General features: G+C 36.0%; 1 protein-coding gene across 2 annotated transcripts in view; it reads left to right on the top strand.

The window, feature by feature from the left end:
• Nucleotides 1–19,321, top strand: part of DMD (dystrophin) — a 2,064,872-nt gene that overhangs the window by 500,046 nt on the left and 1,545,505 nt on the right. For both annotated transcript variants that reach the window (XM_082609524.1, XM_082609523.1), the window contains exons 8-9: nucleotides 7,233–7,414; nucleotides 8,647–8,778. In XM_082609524.1, coding sequence (XP_082465650.1) covers nucleotides 7,233–7,414; nucleotides 8,647–8,778 — 314 coding nt within the window. The remainder of the gene's footprint in view (nucleotides 1–7,232; nucleotides 7,415–8,646; nucleotides 8,779–19,321) is intronic.

Here is a 19,321-nt window from a genome sequence, read left to right as displayed (position 1 = left end):
CCTTGTCATTTGTCTCTAGGTATTTTTTGATTTCATCTTTGATTTCTTTGGTGATCTCTTGTTTATTTTGTAAAGTGTTGTTTAGCCTCCATGTGTTTGTGTTTTTATGGGTTTTTTCCCCGTACTTGATTTCGAATCTCATAGCATTGTGGTCAGAAAAGATGCTTGATATGATTTCAATTTTCATAACTTTACTGAGGCTTGATTTGTGACCCAAGATGTGATCTATCCTGGAGAATGTTCCATGCGCACTTGAGAAGAAAGTGTAATCTGCTGTTTTTGGTTGGAATGTCCTATAAATATCAATTAAATCTATCCGGTCTATTGTGTCATTTAAAGCTTTTGTTTCCTTATTTATGTTCATTTTGGATGATCTGTCCATTGGTGTAAGTGAGGTGTTAAAGTCCCCCACTATTATTGTGTTACTGTCACTTTCCTCTTTTATACCTGTTAGCAGTTGCTTTATGTATTGAGGTGCTCCTATGTTATGTGCATATATATTTATAATTGTTCTTCTTGGATTGATCCCTTGATCATTATGTAGTGTCCTTCCTTGTCTCTTGTAACATTCTTTATTTTAAAGTCTATTTTATCTGATATGAGTATTGCTACTCCAGCTTTCTTTTGATTTCCATTTGCATGGAATATCTTTTTCCATCCCTTCTCTTTCAGTCTGTATGTGTCCCTAGGTCTGAAGTGGGTTTCTTGTAGACAGCATATATATGTGTCTTGTTTTTGTATCCATTCAGCAAGCCTGTGTCTTTTGGTTGGAGCATTTAATGCATTCACGTTTCAGGTAATTATCCATATGTATATTCCTATGACCATTTTCTTAATTATTTTGTGTTTGTTTTTGTAGGTCCTTTTCTTTTCTTGTGTTTCCCACTTAGAGAAGTTCCTTAAGCATTTGTTGTAGCACTGGTTTGGTGGTGCTGAATTATCTTAGCTTTTGCTTGTCTGTAAAACTTTTGATTTCTCCATCGAATCTGAATGAGATCCTTGCCAGGTAGAGTAATCTTGGTTGTAGGTTCTTCCCTTTCATCGCTTTAAGGGTATCATGCCACTCCCTTCTGGCTTGTAGAGTTTCTGCTGAGAAATCAGCTGTTAACCTTATGGATGTTCCTTTGTGTGTTATTTGTCATTTTTCCCTTGCTTCTATCAGTAATTTTTCTTTGTTTTTAGGTTTTTTGTTTGTTTGTTTCTTTTTGTTGTTTTTAGTTTTTGCCAGTTTGATTACTATGTGTCTCGGCGTGTTTCTCCTTGGGTTTATCATGTATGGGACTCTCTGCACTTCCTGGACTTGGGTGGCTGTTTCCTTTCCCATGTTAGGGAAGTTTTCGACTATAATCTATTCAAATATTTTCTCAGGTCCTTTCTTTCTCTCTTCTCCTCTGGGACCACTATAATGCGAATACTGTTGCTGTTAATGTTGTCCCAGAGGTCTCTTAGGCTGTCTTCATTTCTTTTCATTCTTTTTTCTTCATTCTGCTCTGCACCCGTGAATTCCACCATTCTGTCTTCCAGGTCACTTATCCGTTCTTCTGCCTCAGTTATTCTGCTATTGATTCCTCCTAGTGTAGTTTTCATTTCAGTTATTGTATTGTTCATCTCTGTTTGTTCTTTAATTCTTTAGGTCTTTGTTAAACATTTCTTGCATCTTCTCGATCTTTGGGTCCATTCTTTTTCCGAGGTCTGGGATCATCTTCACTATCATTGTTCTGAATTCTTTTTCTGGAAGGTTGCCTATCTCCACTTCATTTCGTTGTTTTTCTGGGGTTTTATCTTGTTCCTTCATCTGGTACATAGCCCTCTGCCTTTTCATCTTGTCTATCTTTCTGTGAATGTGGTTTTTGTTCCACAGGCTGCAGGATTGTAGGTCTTTTTGCTTCTGCTGTGTGCCCTCTGGTGGATGAGGGTGTCTAAGAGGCTTGTGCTAGTTTCCTGATGGGAGGGACTGGTGGTGGGTATAGATGACTGTTTCTCTGGTGGGCAGAGCTCAGTAAAACTTTAATCCGCTTGACTGCTGATGGGTGGGGCTGGGTTCCCTCCCTGTCCGTTGTTTGGCCTGAGGCAACCCAACACTGGAGCCTGCCTGGGCTGTTTGCTGGGGCTGATGGCAGACTGTGGGAGGGGTCATGCCAAGGAGTACTCCCCAGAACTTCTGATGTCAGTGTCCTTATCCCCACAGTGAGCCACAGCCACCCCCCACCTTTGTAGGAGACCCTCCCATACTACTCCTTCCTCTAGGTTGTTATGAGCACACTACTTTGTGTGTGCCCTCCACGAGTGGAGTCTCTGTTTCCCCCAGTCCTGTCGAAGTCCTGCAGTTACATCCCACTAGCCTTCAAAGTGTGATTCTGTAGGAATTCCTCCTCCCGTTGCCGGACCCTCAGGTTGGGAAGCCTGACGTGGGGCTCAGAACCTTCACTCCAGTGGGTGGACTTCTGTGGTATAAGTGTTCTCCAGTCTGTGAGTCACCCACGCAGCAGTTATGGGATTTGATTTTACTGTGATTGCACCCCTCCTACCGTCTCATTGTGGCTTCTCCTTTGTCTTTGAATGTGGGGCATCTCTTCTGGTGAGTTCCAGTGTTTTCCTGTTGATCATTGTCCAGCAGATAGTTGTGATTCTGGTGTTTTCGCAAGAGGGAGTGAGAGCACGTCCTTCTACTCAGCCATCTTGGTTCAGGGCTCAGTATGTCCACATACAATTACATATTTGATCCTTTCTAATTTTAGTTTTCTCTCAAGCAATTTGGAATGGTCTGAATTTTTTTTCTTTTTTGTGTGATAAATATTTCTTTTCTAATTGTAAAGAGGGCTTAAATTTCACATTGTTTATATAAATCTTCTTTTAAATTTCTGATTATTTCCTTGTGGTGGATTCCTAGGAGGAAAATTACTGGGTCATTTAATATGATTGTTTTTAGATATAGCCAAAATGTTTTTCGTAACGTTGGAACCAACTGATACTCTTCCAGCAAAGTAGGAGTTTGGCCAAATTGCTGACACTTCTGCAACATTGATTGTTATCCTTTTGTCATTCTTTGATAATTTGATAGGCAATGGAGTATAGTTAATCACTTCCATCTTTATTTAATTTGCATTTCTTTGATTACTGCTGAAATTGCATTTTTATGTGTATTTACTCTTGTTATACCTCACTTATTAGAAATAGAAATCACTACTACTTTGGAGAGTGTAGGTGATGTTTGGTAATGGAACCACATGGATCACAGGGTCATCATTTAGATAATGACTTTGAGATACTTGGTTTTCAAATGCAGTAAGATAGCATTCTCTGAAAAAATGGAGGTAAGGTACTGAGAAGTATGATGCACTGACTGGGTTCTAATTCTGACTTGAACTAGCTTTTGAACTTGCCATCAAACCACTGTGGGCTTCAATTTCTTTGAAAAATATGCAATTTCCCTAAATGGTTTATTTGTTCCATTATAGCCCTCAATATTAAAATTCTGGTGACTATAGAAACACTCATCAGAATCAGTGTTATTGTTCATAAAATAACATTTTCTGGCAGTATTATGAGTTCTCAACATTTCCATCCTGAACTGGTTTCAAAGATTGGGTTAGAAATTATTAATTTAAACTTTTGTGGCAATCAACCCATTATATAATAAGGTTTTTAGTGCAAAGATAACTTTCATATAATTTTAAGTTCTTATTTTGGGGGTTCACCCACTTTTATTTTGTGTATTTTAATGTCTTATAATAAAAAAAAAGGAAATCACATCCCATCATTCTCACTTTCCTCAAATTCTTAGGTTTGGTGGGGAAACCCAGGGGTCAAGAGATTTATGAACAGTCAGACTTCGGAGTAGGTTGATGTCATCTTTAGAAGCATGGTTGGTTACTCAGGTGAGACCACTGTTAATTGGTTTGCATTCAGAATTTTGGTCATTGGAGCAAGTCCACTTCTGATCTGCAGACTTTCAGAAGGGAGGGGTTGATGTTGGTTGGCTTGCAGAAGCATGATCAAGACCATGTAGGCAGGTAATTGCTAATTGATTAAATGAGATTGAAACTTGTGTTGGTGGCTACTTGTTACCATGGCTACAGAACAAGCAGTTTCCTCCTTCAATCCTCCTTCCTCCATTTCATTTTCAGTTTATTAATCTTTGTACCCCCAGGATTTAGGACAGGATTTTGTATATAGGCATTCGCAAAGACTGTGGAGTAAATGATCTGAAATTGAATGAAGTTATTTTGGGGATGTCTTAGATTTTCTATTATCCATCCCCTTGTTTTCATTACATAGCCTATTTTAGTTCTCTGACACCTCCTATCTGGATTGGGTCTCAGCCTCCTACTTGCCTCTAGTTTTTTTCTCCTTTGTTCCATTCTGTGCTTAATGGCTTTACTTTACAAAAATTTTAATGGTGTTAGTCTTGATCAAAAGTAGTTAGTTACTATCCAACCTATTGAACTAAGGCCAAATTGACTACTTTGCTATTGATGATCCCTTAGTGTTCTGCATACAAGCTTCCCATTTTTTCCTATTAATCACTATTCTCAACTCTGTGGCTAAGACACCCAAAGGCGCTCTTCCCAGAGCATGTCTAATCTGTCCCTACCTCTGTACTTTTACTCATGCTTTTCTACTGCCTAGAATACCTTTCTCCATTTCATTAGGTTTTCCCTTAATGAAACCCTATACAAATTTATTTCGGTTTTCTATTTATAAAGAATTTTCTGATCCTCCAGTAATGTATACTTTCTTCCTTTTTCTGAACATATTAAAGCACTGGCTGTGCCAATTAGAGGAACACATTTTAAATTCTCTTTAGCAGTGCAGTTATTTTGTTCTTCTTATTTTATTATTCCAAACTGTAAGCAGAATCCATGGATTCTCTATCTTGTTAATCTCCTGGATAATCTATTAAAATATTTAAAATTAAATAGGCCTTTAGTAAATATATTTGGAAGGAATTCAACATATTTTAGAATATCTAATTTCCTTTTTGTAAAAAGAAAAAGAAATACTGGATTCTACTTAGTGGTACAGCTGAATCCTGTACAACTTCTGAGGTGGGATGGTAATAGATTGGGGCAAAAATATCAATAGTTTGATCAAATAGTGATTGTAGTGATTGATATTTATGAATATTCATGTTCATCCGAAAGGTGTTTTATGTAGATAAAATATGCTACAATTTTTGACATTTGCTTGGGGCAATAGAAATAATGCTAGATCTATTTTTACCTTTATTTATTTTGATCATGGTTTGCATTTGAGGCCAGACATACATATGCCCATGTCTAATATAGCAGTAAATAGTCATAGAACTTTTTATTTACACAGACAACCTTTTAAAATTCAGTGCCTTTCTCACAGCATGGTTTTATTTAATGCACTAAAAAATAAACAATTCTAAATTTTACTCATTACAGATAAAACTGACTAGTTACTAGTGAGAAGGAAGAAAACATTCTAGAGTTTCAAAAACATATTGTGAAGAAGTATAGTATCTGCCATACAATGAACACTTGAAAAACAATTATCAAATGAAAGGTAGATTTTAGAATTTCAATGCTAAGTTAGTAAGATTTGTTTTTTTAGAAAGGCAGTACTTATACCCAAGGTATTCTTTAGTTCTTTCCTAAAAAATATTTGCAAAAAATTATCTTCACCATCTGTTGGCTAATAATTAAATTATAATAGGGAGCAGAGAATATGTATTAAATATCAATAACTTTGTACCTTTAAGCGTTATGCATTTAAGTGTCCAATAAGTATCTTTTGAAAACAAGTAAGCAAAACAATGAAGCAGAAGGTAGTATAAGAGCGTGCTTCTGTGTCATTTTTTTCGACCCTTGTTACTCACAGTATGGTCTTCAAGTCAGCAGCTTCAGCCTCACCTGGGAGCTTGCTGGAAATGCAGAGCCTCATGCTCCACCCCGACCTACTGAATCCGATTCTGATTTTAAAAAGATCCCCAGGTGATTCATATGCACATTAAAAATTAAGAAGGACTGTATTATACCATGGATAGAAGCAGACCAAGGAACATTAGCTAACTTTTTGCTTCTCTTTTTAAAAATACTTTAAAAGTAGTTGTTCTGATTAATCATGTTCCTGTGACTTGCGAAGGAATGGAGTTAAGTGACCTGTTCAACCTCCTTTTATGCTTGTGAACTTGACTCTTGTCTTTTTAACTTATAAACAGAACACCTGACCAGAATATACATATTTAACTTAAAACAGATCTTTTAATGCTAGCTGAGCTAGGATAACTTTATGGCAAGAACAATGCCTGGCACATTGCTGCTAAGTTGTCTTGGCCTCCTGCCAGGATTTATGTTTAACACTTCTGGGATTAATGGTACTCTTCACATAAAGGATTGTTATTGCATTTGGTTCCCTGGAATGAGCACAGTGGGTAAATTGTAATGCCAAGTAACAAAAGAAGCTTTTGAAGGAGCTGCCACTTATTATATGTGTTATTATGAATTATTATTGACTTTAAATGCTGGGTTTCTTTCATTTCCTAGATGTGGCAAAGGACATAATGTCAGATCAACTTTATGTGAAGGACTTTTAAATTTATCTCTAATGTCTAAGAAAGAAAGTGATATCTGACTTTAACAGATGCACCATAATGTAAAGAAATATTTTTAATATAGTTAAGGAATATTACAAATCATTATGCTTATGGTATATAGTTGTTTTATTTTATTTTGATTGTAGAAATACATGGTTCATTTCAACACAGAGACATTATTTTGCTCTTTACATGCTTACTCACCAGCAAAAATTTGATTAGGAGGTGCAAGCTTTCTTTACTGGAAGCCAGGGCATTAAGCTCTTTGGTGTAATTGTTTAATTACCAGTGCACCATTTTAATTGACATGCTATTATAACTTTCCATTGAAAGGAAGATGCCATCTTTTATTTTTGTTTCTTATCTAATGAAAACCACTCTCTTAGATGGGCTAGTTTGGCAATTTGACTTAGGAAAAAGTATTGCGGAATGAAGTTTTTATGTGAACAAGGAAAAGAAATTAACTTTAGTGCTCATCTCATTGGTCTGCCAAATTGGAAGGACATTTTAGGCCTGATTACCACGTTCTAATTAGTCTCTGGAGGACATTCATGGACAATCGAGTGCTCATTAATCTGTCTTCTCCCTTTAACATTGATTTGTTCATTCCCCTTTTAGACACTCAGATATAGAAACCAAAAATTGATGTGTGGTGTTAATGTGCTTACAGATGTTGCCACCACTTATCCAGATAAGAAGTCCATCTTAATGTACGTCACATCACTCTTCCAAGTTTTGCCTCAACAAGTGAGCATCGAAGCCATCCAGGAGGTGGAGATGTTGCCAAGGCCAGCAAAAGTTACTAGAGAAGAACATTTTCAATTACACCATCAAATGCACTATTCTCAACAGGTAAAAGATCGAAAGAATAGCTAATATCAATGATATTTTCTGTTTTATATGGATTTTTAGATATCATACACACATATGTATATTGTCTATGGATGGATACACATATATGTATATATATAGCATAGTATATATATATGTATATATATTCACACACATGTACAAAAATAATGTATATATAGTTTTGTGTGTGTGTGTCTGTGTGTGTGTGTATTTGGAGAGAGAGAGAGGGAGAGAGAGGGAGAGGACTCTGTAAACCTAAATTTCATCTGATATCATGGACAATAATGTTGTTTTCAAGGCACATTGTTAAAATACTCTGCTATTGATATGCATCATGTTATAGGAATATGGGACACAGAATACATTGCATTTCCATTGTGTAAAGTGAAATAAAATAAAAGGTAGACTCATAAACACATTAAACTTTCCATCAACTAGAGCAAAAAGCAAGGAACTAGACCAAGAGCAGAGGTAAGTACTCTGTTTAATAATGTTTTCTTATTTTTAGTGGCAACTTGCTGTTGTAGTAACAAATTTTGCCTACTCAAGGTAATAGTTTTGATAAGATAAAATTAGTTTAAAATAGTTTAAATAAAAATTAAATAGAGAATACATATGATGAAGACTTTTATGATATTGTACAGAATCCAGTGGGATTCTTCTGTTTCATTGCTAGCGCTTCTTCCCAACGGTGTATATTTATTAGGGTGTTTTTTTCCTTAACTTTCTTTGACACAAACAATGATGAAAAAGCCTTTAGCAAAATTTCTGCTGAAGGCGTGGAAAGCTCTCAGGCCTAATTTTCTCACTCTACTGAGCTAATTCTGTATTTAGCTTATGAAAGCTTCAGTCCTTTCCAAGGTATTGACGTGATGAATTCTGGTTTTGTTTACTTTGGGTTCAGAGAAAATTGCTTTGGGTTGCTTGTTTTTGCCAGTTTGAAGAGCAACATCCCATATTAGTGCTGGAGGTGTGTCAGGATGGAATCTTTATGGTTAAATCCCATCCTCCTCTCTTCCCTGACTACCTGTTCTCCAACATGACATTGAGCACCACAATTCTTGGAGTGTACCAGTTTCTAATATCACTTATATATATTTAGGATTAAATTTTTCATCTCACTGTTTCCATTTAACATTCGTTTTTTCTAGTGTGCTGGAAAGCAGTCCTTCCAGGGTTACTTATCATGTCTCCTCCTCCTCTCTGTCCTCCTCTCCCGAACCCTTCTGCAGATCACAGTCAGTCTAGCACAGGGCTATGAACGAACTCCTTCCTCTCCTAAGCCTCGGTTCAAGAGCTATGCCTACACACAGGCTGCTTATGTCACCACCTCTGACCCCACACGGAGCCCATTTCCTTCACAGGTCTGTCAACATTTACTCTCTGTTCTCCAAACCAAAGAACTTCTTCACCCACGATAACCTAAACATGGTTTTTGTTTGTAGATAACCTAGCATGGTTTTTGTTTGTTTGAATTTTGCAGTGCCTTTTTTTTCTCCACCATCAGGAGCCGTTTCATTGTTCTCAGTTGTATTAGATACTTCACATGACGCTGTTTTGTTATTGAGACCTCTCTAGGTTTAATGTATGTTGATTCTTCATGAATGGGGATTCTTATAATAGTGATTTGTACTTTCATTATATAATTACCTGTAAGATTAGTTTTTATAAAGGCTACCAACCAAAACACAAAGCTTATTAAAGAGAGGTCATTTAAAAGAATGGGAAAATGGATGAAATTTACTAGTCACATTACTTGGGGAGATTTTTCTAGATATCTGATACCTAAAGGAAATATATACTCTATATATTGCCCTTATTATATTTTCACTGTATAAGTATGTATTTATATTCTATTTAAGAAAAATATAACTGTAAGCTTCTTCATATGATAGATTTTAATTTTGCCAATTTAAACTTGATAGCAGGCTCTGTAGTATTTATACCAGAAAGTCACACTCAAACCAGGTCAGATTCTATGCACCATTCAATATTTTCCACATAATGAATCTTCTCAGTTGCGTTTTCCATCATTATTGCAGTGTTGTAGAAAACCTAAAAATACAAGAAATTATAGTCTTGTATATGTTAGAGCATGGGAATGGCATGTGCTAGAATTGCTGGATTTGCTAAAATTTCCTTTTAAAAGAAAATCTCATTTATTTTGCTTAGAAGAGCAATTTGAAGAATTCTTGCGGAAGTGACTTTTCTCAATGCTACACAATGAATGGGAATTTAGAAATTATCGTCTTGATCCCATTGGAGAAAAGTATACATTTTTGGAGACTCATCGATTTTTTTTAAGATAGTGGTTGTATTTAATTAGTGATTTATTTGGCATAGTTAATTGATGCGTGAAAAATTTTAACACTGAAAGCTTCCGCCAGGGGAACGTATTTCAGGGCAGAGTTATGCCCTTTATCCTTGGCTAGTTTTCTTGCAAAGTTGAACAAAGGAGATGAGTGAAAATGATTATGTGACTCAGCCTCATCTTCAATTAAATTCCCATCCACATTTTCACAAAGTTGTATAGTCTTGAACAAAAAACCTAATCAGTTTCTTCATTATCAGTAAATAAAAAGAATTCTGCCACACATTACTGAGTGTTAGCTGTATGCTATGTGTATACATTATATGAACTAATAAAATCCTTATAATGACTCTTAGAGGTGGGAGGTACTATTTTTTATCTCCATTTTAAGTTTAAGCATACCCACCCTTTCCTTGCTCCTCCTCCCTCTCCCTCCTGACTCTCCCTGACTCTTTAGGCTTTTTTTTTTTTTAAATCACCATCCTCCAGTTGAAACTTACAAGATTTAATACGTGTTGTACCTCCTAAAATAAAGAAGTCTTAGCCAAGACAAAGAGAGGAGTATTTTTCCCCCTTATTTTCACTTCACTGGGCTACCTTTTCCAGAAGGTTTTCTCCACTGCCTATTCTGGCAGCACATTTTTACCTCATTACCATCTCATTAAGGCATTGTTCAGGTATGACTCCTTAATGAAGTAATTATAAATGGACTTAATTTTGCTAGACTGTATTTGTTCACTCTCTCTTTATCTAAATATTACAAAATATGTAATATATCATAAAATATTGAGCAGTTCACATATCTATTTTAACTTAACATAAGCCATTGAAATAAACCTATTGTTATCCTTTAGAAAAGAAGAAACATGAATCACAATTGGTGAGGAATGATATATCCTACCTGTTTCTAAAGGAAGCACATCAGAAGATGGTGTTACACATAGTTAGGTTTGATAAATTTGTGTCTTAACTATTTACTGAGAAAATTTTTTCTAAAGAGTTTCTCAGAGGGGCTGAGCCTGTACTGCCCCCTACAGGTTATATCTGATCCACTTCTAATGATCGGCCAGATTGGGTTCCATGAGAGGGTTTCATTCAAGTGTTTACTTGGTGGTCTGTAAGTAAGGGTGCAGTTTTCCATAACAGAAGAGAGAGCCATGTGGGTGATTGTTGCCTATGGGAAACATAAAATGCCTAAATTATTGTAAAAGTTCCCAGTATCTTAGAAACATTAAGTATCCCCATCTGTCCCAACTTAGAAAATCTGATTTATAGTCATTGCAGTTTGTGAACGTGTTGAGGTGAAGTAATCTGACCTGTCTCAGGATCTCTGCCTATAAATCAGTTTTTCTCATAATTTACCAAGAAGCAATACTCTCTGGTATGAACCCTAACTTTTCCTTCATTGTATCACTTAACTACCACCCATTCTTCAATGGAGGGCATCCTTTTTATAGTTACACTGAATTCCTATTTTTATGACTTGGATCATGCCTCTCATTCTACTCCTAATCTAATATCAAACATCCCCAATATCTTTTTCACTTTCCATTTCTCTCTTTCTCCTGGTACCTCATCCTAGCCAAAACTCCTGTAGGCACACCTCCTCTGTCCAAACACACCACTCCGTTTTATCTTGTTTATGTACTATTATGTGACATTTTCCTTCACAGACCATTTTTTGTAATCTATTCTTTTATACATTTGTTTATTCAGCAAATAATTATACTTGGTCACCAAATCCAATGTCTTTCATCACCTCTCAGGCTTTGTACCGTCACTGAAGTACTTCTCCTATATCCTCTAGACTTACCAGCTCCTTCTCCACCTCTAACTGTCCTGTGTCTCTTTCATTATCTGGCTCTTCCTCCTCTTCCAACTCCCTTAGCATAGGAGTCTCATGTGAGATCCTTTGACCTTCTTTTTTGTATACGCTCTCTGTTGTCAATATGGTTTAATCTCTTGACTTGAAGCTGTATGCTCATGATCATTGTATTTATGTTTTCACCACTTCCAGTCTCTCTTGAGTTACAGCCTCATTTTCAACTCTTTGGTATGTATCTATACCTTGATGTCCACTGATTTCTCAAACCTCCTATGTCCTGAAGTGAACCTTGTTTCATTGCTCACAAACCTGTTTTGTTGTCCTTTTTGTTTTGTAAATGGGGATGTTATTCAACAGTTTTTGAGACTTAAATATGTGACATACTCTTTTGCCTCTGTAGTGATCTGCTATTCAATAATGAAATATGTATTATCAATTCTTTCTTCACAGCATTTCTCCATTAAGTTGTGTTCCCTCAGTATTCATAAATGCCCTCTGATTCAGGCTCTCACTACATGTCTTCTAGATTACAGAAATAGCTTTGCAATCAATATCACTCTTTTTAGCTTAGTCCCCTCTATATCATATTAGATTTTCTTATTAACAGCTTTAATAACATAATTCACAAAACTTTCTTCACTTCCTTTTGCCTTTATAATAACTCCACTCTCCCAAATTTCATCAGTAAGCTCCATGATCTATTAACAATTTATATTTTCATGCTTATTTCACACTAATCTATTTTATGTTTTCTTTACTCCAACCAAATTAAGTCACTTTCTCTCCTGCACAAGTGCCAAGCAATTTCTTTTCTTAGCTTTTATGGTTCTCTCAGCCTAGAATGACTTATATCTCCTTTTCAAATTGGCCAATTTAATCAAATTTCAAGGCCTAACCAATAAGTGGCAGAGCCTGAATTTAAGTTCATATTTATCTGACTCCAAGCCCATGTTAATTATACTAACTACCACTGAATTTTCTCTACTATGATTCTCACACATGGAGTAATATTAATTTATGTAATCATTTTACACTTATTTATTAATCACCTACTATATGCCAGGTATTATTATAGGATCAAAAGACACATTAGTAAACAAATACACAAAATAATTCCTGCCTTAATGGAGGACATGTGCTCATGGGAGAGTCATAGTATGAACAAGTATAAATAAGTAAAATAATATTTCAAATAATATGAAAATAACATGAATTAAGTAAAGTAAAATTTAGTAGTAAGTACAATAGTAAATGCTAAAAAGAAAAAATAAATAAAAGAGGAAGGTGGACTATGCAGGTGGAGAAAAGTTAAAATATCAGTTTGGGTGGTCAGAGAAGGATTCATTAAGAAAGTAAATATTGAGTAAAGACTGGAAAGAGGTATGGGTACCTTTGGGAAGATAAACCCATGAGGAAGAAACACAGATAGTACAAAAGCCCTGAGTTGTGGGGATATTTATTTGGACTATTCAAAGAAAGGTACAGGTTAGGGGCACAGTGCTAAGAGATGGTGTCTGAGCTGTAGTAGTGGACCAGATCACATAGGGTTTTGTAAGTAATGGTGAAGACTTAGGTTTTTATTACCAATGAGGTAGAAAGCTATTGGAGGAATGACATAAACTCACATTATTTCAACATGGCTGCTTTGTGGAGAATAGACCAAAGGAATAAGGATGGAAACAAGGAGACTAGATAGAATGTTATTGCAGTAATCCAGGCAGGATATGACAGAGGCTTGGATTTGGATTATTTTTCTCCCCCCCCCCCATTTTTTTTATTGTGGTCAAATACACATAATGTAAAAGTCAACGTTTTAACCATTTGTAAGTGGTATTCAGTACATTCATAAAATTGTCTAACCATTACCAACATCTATCTCCAGAATTCTTCTCATCTTGCAAAATGGAAACCCTGTACCCATTAAAAAAAATAACTCCCCATGACTCCCTCCTTCCAGCTCCTGGTGAACCACCATTCTACTCTCTGTTTCTATGAGTTTGGCGCTTTTTTTTTTTTAAGATTCAACATATAATGAGATCATGCAATATTTGTCTTTCTGTATCTAGCTTATATCACTTAGCATGATGTCCTCCAGGTTCATCCATGTTGTCTCAAATGCAGAACTTCCTTCCTTTTTAAGGCTGAACAGTATTTTATTATATGTATATATGTGTTTGTGTGTATACATACACACATACACACACACACACACCACGTTTTCTTTATTCATCCATTGACCAATATTTAGGTTTGTTTTCATATTTTGGCTATTGTGAATAATGCTGCAATGAACATGGGAGTGTAGATGTGTCTTTGGGATACTGTTTTCAGTTTCCTTTGAATGTGTACTGAGAAGTGGAATTGCTGGATCATATGGTAGTTCTATTTTTTAATGTTTGATAAATGTCCATATTGTTTTTCATAATGGTTCTATCAGTGAGAATGATGCATAGTATTTGAATTCTGGATATGTTTTGGATAACCTACAGGGTTTGCCAATCCAATGTGGAACACGTGTTAGCTGTATTTTTTGAGAATATTTAACTGTGCCGTAAGAAAACAAAGATGATAGATGATACTTCCAAGAGGCATTAAACTTAGAGTGTAAATAAACTATTCAATAATAGCTTATGAATATAAGTGAAACCTATGTGTTAAATTTAGCTGATGAAGAGCAAATAGCCTGTGAGACATAGGCAGAGGTCAAAATGAGTGTCAGCTTTAGATAGTAACTTGACCCTATTTCAAATGTTAAAAATAGATGGAATAAATAGTGAAATACACAAGAATATTGTTTATGGATGGAAAGAGATGAAAAGACCAAATTATAAGGTATGATGATATCACCTCTGGCAGCTTCATCATTCCTAAATTGGCCACCAATTAATGATACTCAGTATGTCTTATGGCCTCCCAAGTGCTCTACATAAAAAATGCAAATAAATCCTATAACTGTTTAGCAGACTAACTGATGAGCTACAGCTATAGGTCAGCTATACTTGCCCCTGCATCTTTCCAGTAGAGCAAGTGTATGTGGTCATCTTAGGTACATTCTGTCCTAAGAATGTGCCTTGCTCAAATCTCACCTCTGGTTCTGCCTACCACACCATCAACAGGAAAGGCTGATACAGCAAAACATATGGATATTGTATAACCCAAGATTTAAATAGCGTGGTGATTCTTCTGTTTGACCTTATCCTAATTGCATTACACCTTCCATCTGTTTCACCTTGCTTCTCTCCATATGCTTTAAAATGATTTAATAAATGTTGGGATTTGAACATATTAATTTCGTTGGTGAGCCTTTCTGTTTCATGCTCTCTGGGATGGCATACCTAGTAGCAGAATTGGAGGCCACCATTTCATCAAGATCATGCTCCATATGACATAGTGGGTGTGAGTTATGAAAGAATTCGAGAAACCAAGGATTACTGCAAGGTTTTTGTTTAAACAATAGGAAGAATGGAGTTGCCGCCAACCAAAATAGAATAGACTATAGGAGGAGCAAGTTTGGGAGTAAGATTAGAAGCTCAGTCTTGAACGTGTTAATCTTTTAAACTTTTTTTTTTAAGTTGAAGTATAACTGACATATAATATATTAATTTCAGGTGTACAACATAATGATTCTATATTTGTATATGTTGTGAAATGATCACCATAGTAAGTCTAGTTAACCTCTATCACCATACATAGTCACAGAATTTTTTTTCCTTGGGATGAGAACTTTTAAAATTTACCTTCTTAACAACTTCAATACAGTATCATTAACCATAGTTGCCGTGCTGTACATTACATCCCCATGACTTATTTATTTTTTAACTGGAAGTTGGTACCTTTTGACCCCCTTCACCCATTTTGCCCACCCCATACCCCCTGCCTCTGACAACCACCAATTTGTTTTCTGTATCTATGATTCCACTTATCAGTGAGATGATATGGTATTTCTCTTGTTGACTTATTTCATTTAGCAGAATGCCCACAAGGTCCCTCCTTGTTGTTGCAAATAGCAAGATTTCATTCTTTTTATGGCTGAATAATATTCCATTGTGTGTGTGTGTATGTATGTATGTATGTGAGTGTGTCTGGGTGTCACATTTTTCTCTATGCATTCATCCATCGATGTACACTTAGATTGTTTCCATTTCTTGGCTATTGTGAATAATGCTGCAGTGCACATGGTGATGCAAACCTCTTTATTGAGGTAATATTTTGTTTTCTTTGGCTAAATACCTGGAAGAGGAATTGCTGCGTTATATGGTAGTTCTATTTTTAATTTTTTGAGGAACCTCCATACTGTTTTCCATAGTGACTGCACCAGTTTCAATTCACAATAACAGTGCACGAGGGTTCCCTTTTTTCCATAGCCTCACCAACACTTGTTATTTTTTGTCTTTTTGATAATAGCCATTCTAACAGGTGTGAGGTGATATCTCATTGTGCTTTTGATTTGTATTTCCTGATGAATAGTGATGTTGAGCATCTTTTCATGTGCCTGTTACCTATGACTTCTTTGAAAAACTGTCTATTCAGATCCTATGCCCATTTTTAAAATAGATTGTTTGGTTTTTTTGCTATTGAGTTATATGAGTTGTTTATATATTTAGGATATTAATCCCTTATCAGACATATGACTTGCAAATAGCTTTGGATATTCTGGGTCTTTTGTGGTTCTATACAAATTTGAGGATTGTTTGTTCTATATCTGTGAAAATGAGATTGGAATTTTGATAGGGATTGGGTTTTTTTCTGGGCTCACTATTCTGTTTCATTGATCTGTGTGTCTTTTTTTTTATGCCAATACCATGCTGTTTTGGTTACTATAGTTTTGTAATATAAATTGAAATCAGGGAGCCCGATGTCTTCAGTTTTGTTCTTTCTCAAGATTGCTTTGGCTATTTGGTGCCCTTTGTGGATTGTTTGTTCTATTTTCATGAAAACTGTGATTGGAATTTTGTTAGGGATTGCATTGAATCTCTTGATTGCTTTGGGTATATGGACATTTTAACAGAAGTAAACCCATATGTATATGGTCAGTTAATTTACAACAAAGGAGCTGAGAATATACAAGGAGGAAAGGACAGTCTCTTCATTACGTGGTGCTGGGAAAACTAGACAGGCATGTGCAAAAGAATGAAACTAGACTACTATCTTACACTACACACAAAAATCAACTCAAAATGGATAAAAGACTTGCATGTAACACGTGGAACCATAAAACTGCCATAATAAAACATAGTCCGAAAGCTCCTTGACATCGGTCTTGCCAATGATGTTTTGGATCTGACACCACAGCCAAAGGCAACAAAAGCAAAAATAAAGAAGTGAGACTACATCAAACTAAAAAGCTTCTGTACGGCAAAGGAAACCATCAATAAAATGAAAAGGCAGCCTACAGAATGGGAGAAAATATTTAGCTCTGGGCTTATCATATATGGTCTTTATTATGTTGAGGTAAGTTCCTTCTGTACCCACTTTGTGGTGAGTTTTTATCATGAGTGGATATTGAATTTTGTCAAATTATTTTTCTGCATCTACTGAGATGATCACATGATTTTTAAACTTTATTTTGTTAATGCAGTGTATCACATTGAACATATTAATCTTGAGATGCTTATGAGACTTGAATATGCATAAAGCTGGGGTTCTAAGATCAGAGTTGAGGATAGGTAATTTGGAAGTCATCAACAGCATAGATAGTATTTAAATCCATTGACCTGGCTGAGATCACCTAAGAAAAAAAGTCACCTGGATGAGATCACCTAAGGCTTAGAGATGAGAAGGAATCAGCAAAAGAGATAAAAAGGATTGCTAGAAAGAGGAGATGAAAAGGGGGAGTGTGTGGTATTGTAGAAGCCAGGAGGAGAAAATGTTTCAGGGAGAGAAGAGTGTTTAACAGCATTAAGTATTGCTGATTAGTTCAAGTAACGTTAGTGTTGAAAATTAACCAGTGAAATGTCAGTGGGATAAGCCCCCTGGGAAATCTTGACATATAGCAGTTATCACAGTGGATTTACTAATAGCACCTCTGTTCGCTCTCTAAACACCTGTATTCACTCTCTGTCGCATTTTGGCCAATAAGTTATATGCTCACTCTAGCTGATATTTGCTTTGATAAGAGTAATTTCGGTGGAGTATGTTTTTTTTGGAGGTGTTGCTGATTGGGGTGGGTTCAAGAGAGAATGAAAGTGAGGGGCTAACTGCACTGTGACAAGTAATAAACCTACACTGAATCGTTTATGTTCATGTGGACAAAAGCCTATATCTCCTGGATGAAGCCATTCTTCTATCTGATTATGAATAGATATATTAGTTTTCTTGTGGTTGTAACAAATAAAAATTTAGTGGCTTAAAACAACACAACTGTATTATCATTTATTATGGTTTAGAAGTTCATCATGGTTCCCACTGGGCTATAAAAAGGTGTCAGCAGGACTGCTTTCCTTCTGGAGGCTCTAAGGGAGATTATATTTCCTTGTCTTTTCCAGCTTTTAAAGGCTGTCCACATTCCCTGGCTCATGACCCCTGACATCTTCAAAGATAACAAGGGCAAGTTGAGTCTTTCTTATCACATCCCTTTGACCTACTCTTCTGTGTCTCTCTTCCACTTTTAAGGATTCCTGAATACATAGGGTCTACCTGGATAACATAGGAAACTGTCTATCATAAGGCTAGCTGATCGGCAAACTTAATTTCATCTGCAACCTTAATTCTTCATTGCCATATAATGTAACATATTCATATGTTCCAGGGATTAGGACATGGACATCTTTGAGGGGGTGTTTTTCTGGCTGCTACTGTCTAATACCTTGGGATGCAGATATTAGGAGGGCATCCATTACCTGTAAGCTAACAATAAGACTGGTATCACATGGCTTTTCCAAGGTGCCCTGAAGTATCAGGTTGTTCCCTTCCTCTTGTGTTAACTGCACATGAGCCTCATCCTTCTTCTAGAGACATTGGGAAACTACCCTTATGCTGGAAACAACGTGGAAGATAAACAAATAAGGACATACCTATATTTCTGCCTATAAAGGCAGATCTTTGTGTTCCTTGCACAGCTTAGGGTACAGATGCCCACATTCATTTAATAAACATTTTGAGCCCCAAATAATGTCTTCTGCTCTCTAAGAAGCTCACAAAGTAAAGGAATCAGGCTTTGGAAAGTTATCCATACGTTGCCTATACTCTTATAATTTTATAAGAATAAAAGGGAATCACATCCCTCTCAATCTTGCCAAAGCAAAAAAGAAGCACCTCTCTTCTTTATCTAACATTTGCAGTTTTTAAAAGCCTTTTGAATACATATCTCATTTGACCAGCGCAGTACACCTGTGGAATGATCTTATTAGGCTCATTTTAACGTAGGAGGAATTTTAATGGAGTGAAGGTTTTGTGTAAGCAGCAAGTAACTGGCAGAACTGGGACTCAAAGCAGGTGTCATGACTTCCAGTAGAGTTTTGATGTTTCGCTATTTGAAACTCCCAGCCAGATCAGCCAGAGGCTCTCTTCCTTTTTCATCACCATTATCCTTAGTCTTCTAATATTATAAATGCTGGAAAGCATTTGGGAAGAAAAATCTTTCTCTTCTTCCTCTTTGCCTGATGAACAATAGCTGTCTACTGTCTGCCTGTTACCAGCAAGACAGGTAAATAATTATTTGTGCATTTGTGAGATAAGCAATTGAACATTTAAAATAGAGATACTAGACATAAAGTATGTAGAAACACTACAGAGCAACAGCCTCCATATTATAAAAATCTGTAAAACATTG

This window comes from Mesoplodon mirus, assembly GCF_964341445.2.
Source record: "Mesoplodon mirus genome assembly, chromosome: X".
NCBI classification, from domain to species: domain Eukaryota; kingdom Metazoa; phylum Chordata; class Mammalia; order Artiodactyla; family Ziphiidae; genus Mesoplodon; species Mesoplodon mirus.
The sequence above is the reverse complement of the archived record's forward strand: the minus strand, read 5'-3'. Positions and strand labels throughout refer to the sequence as shown.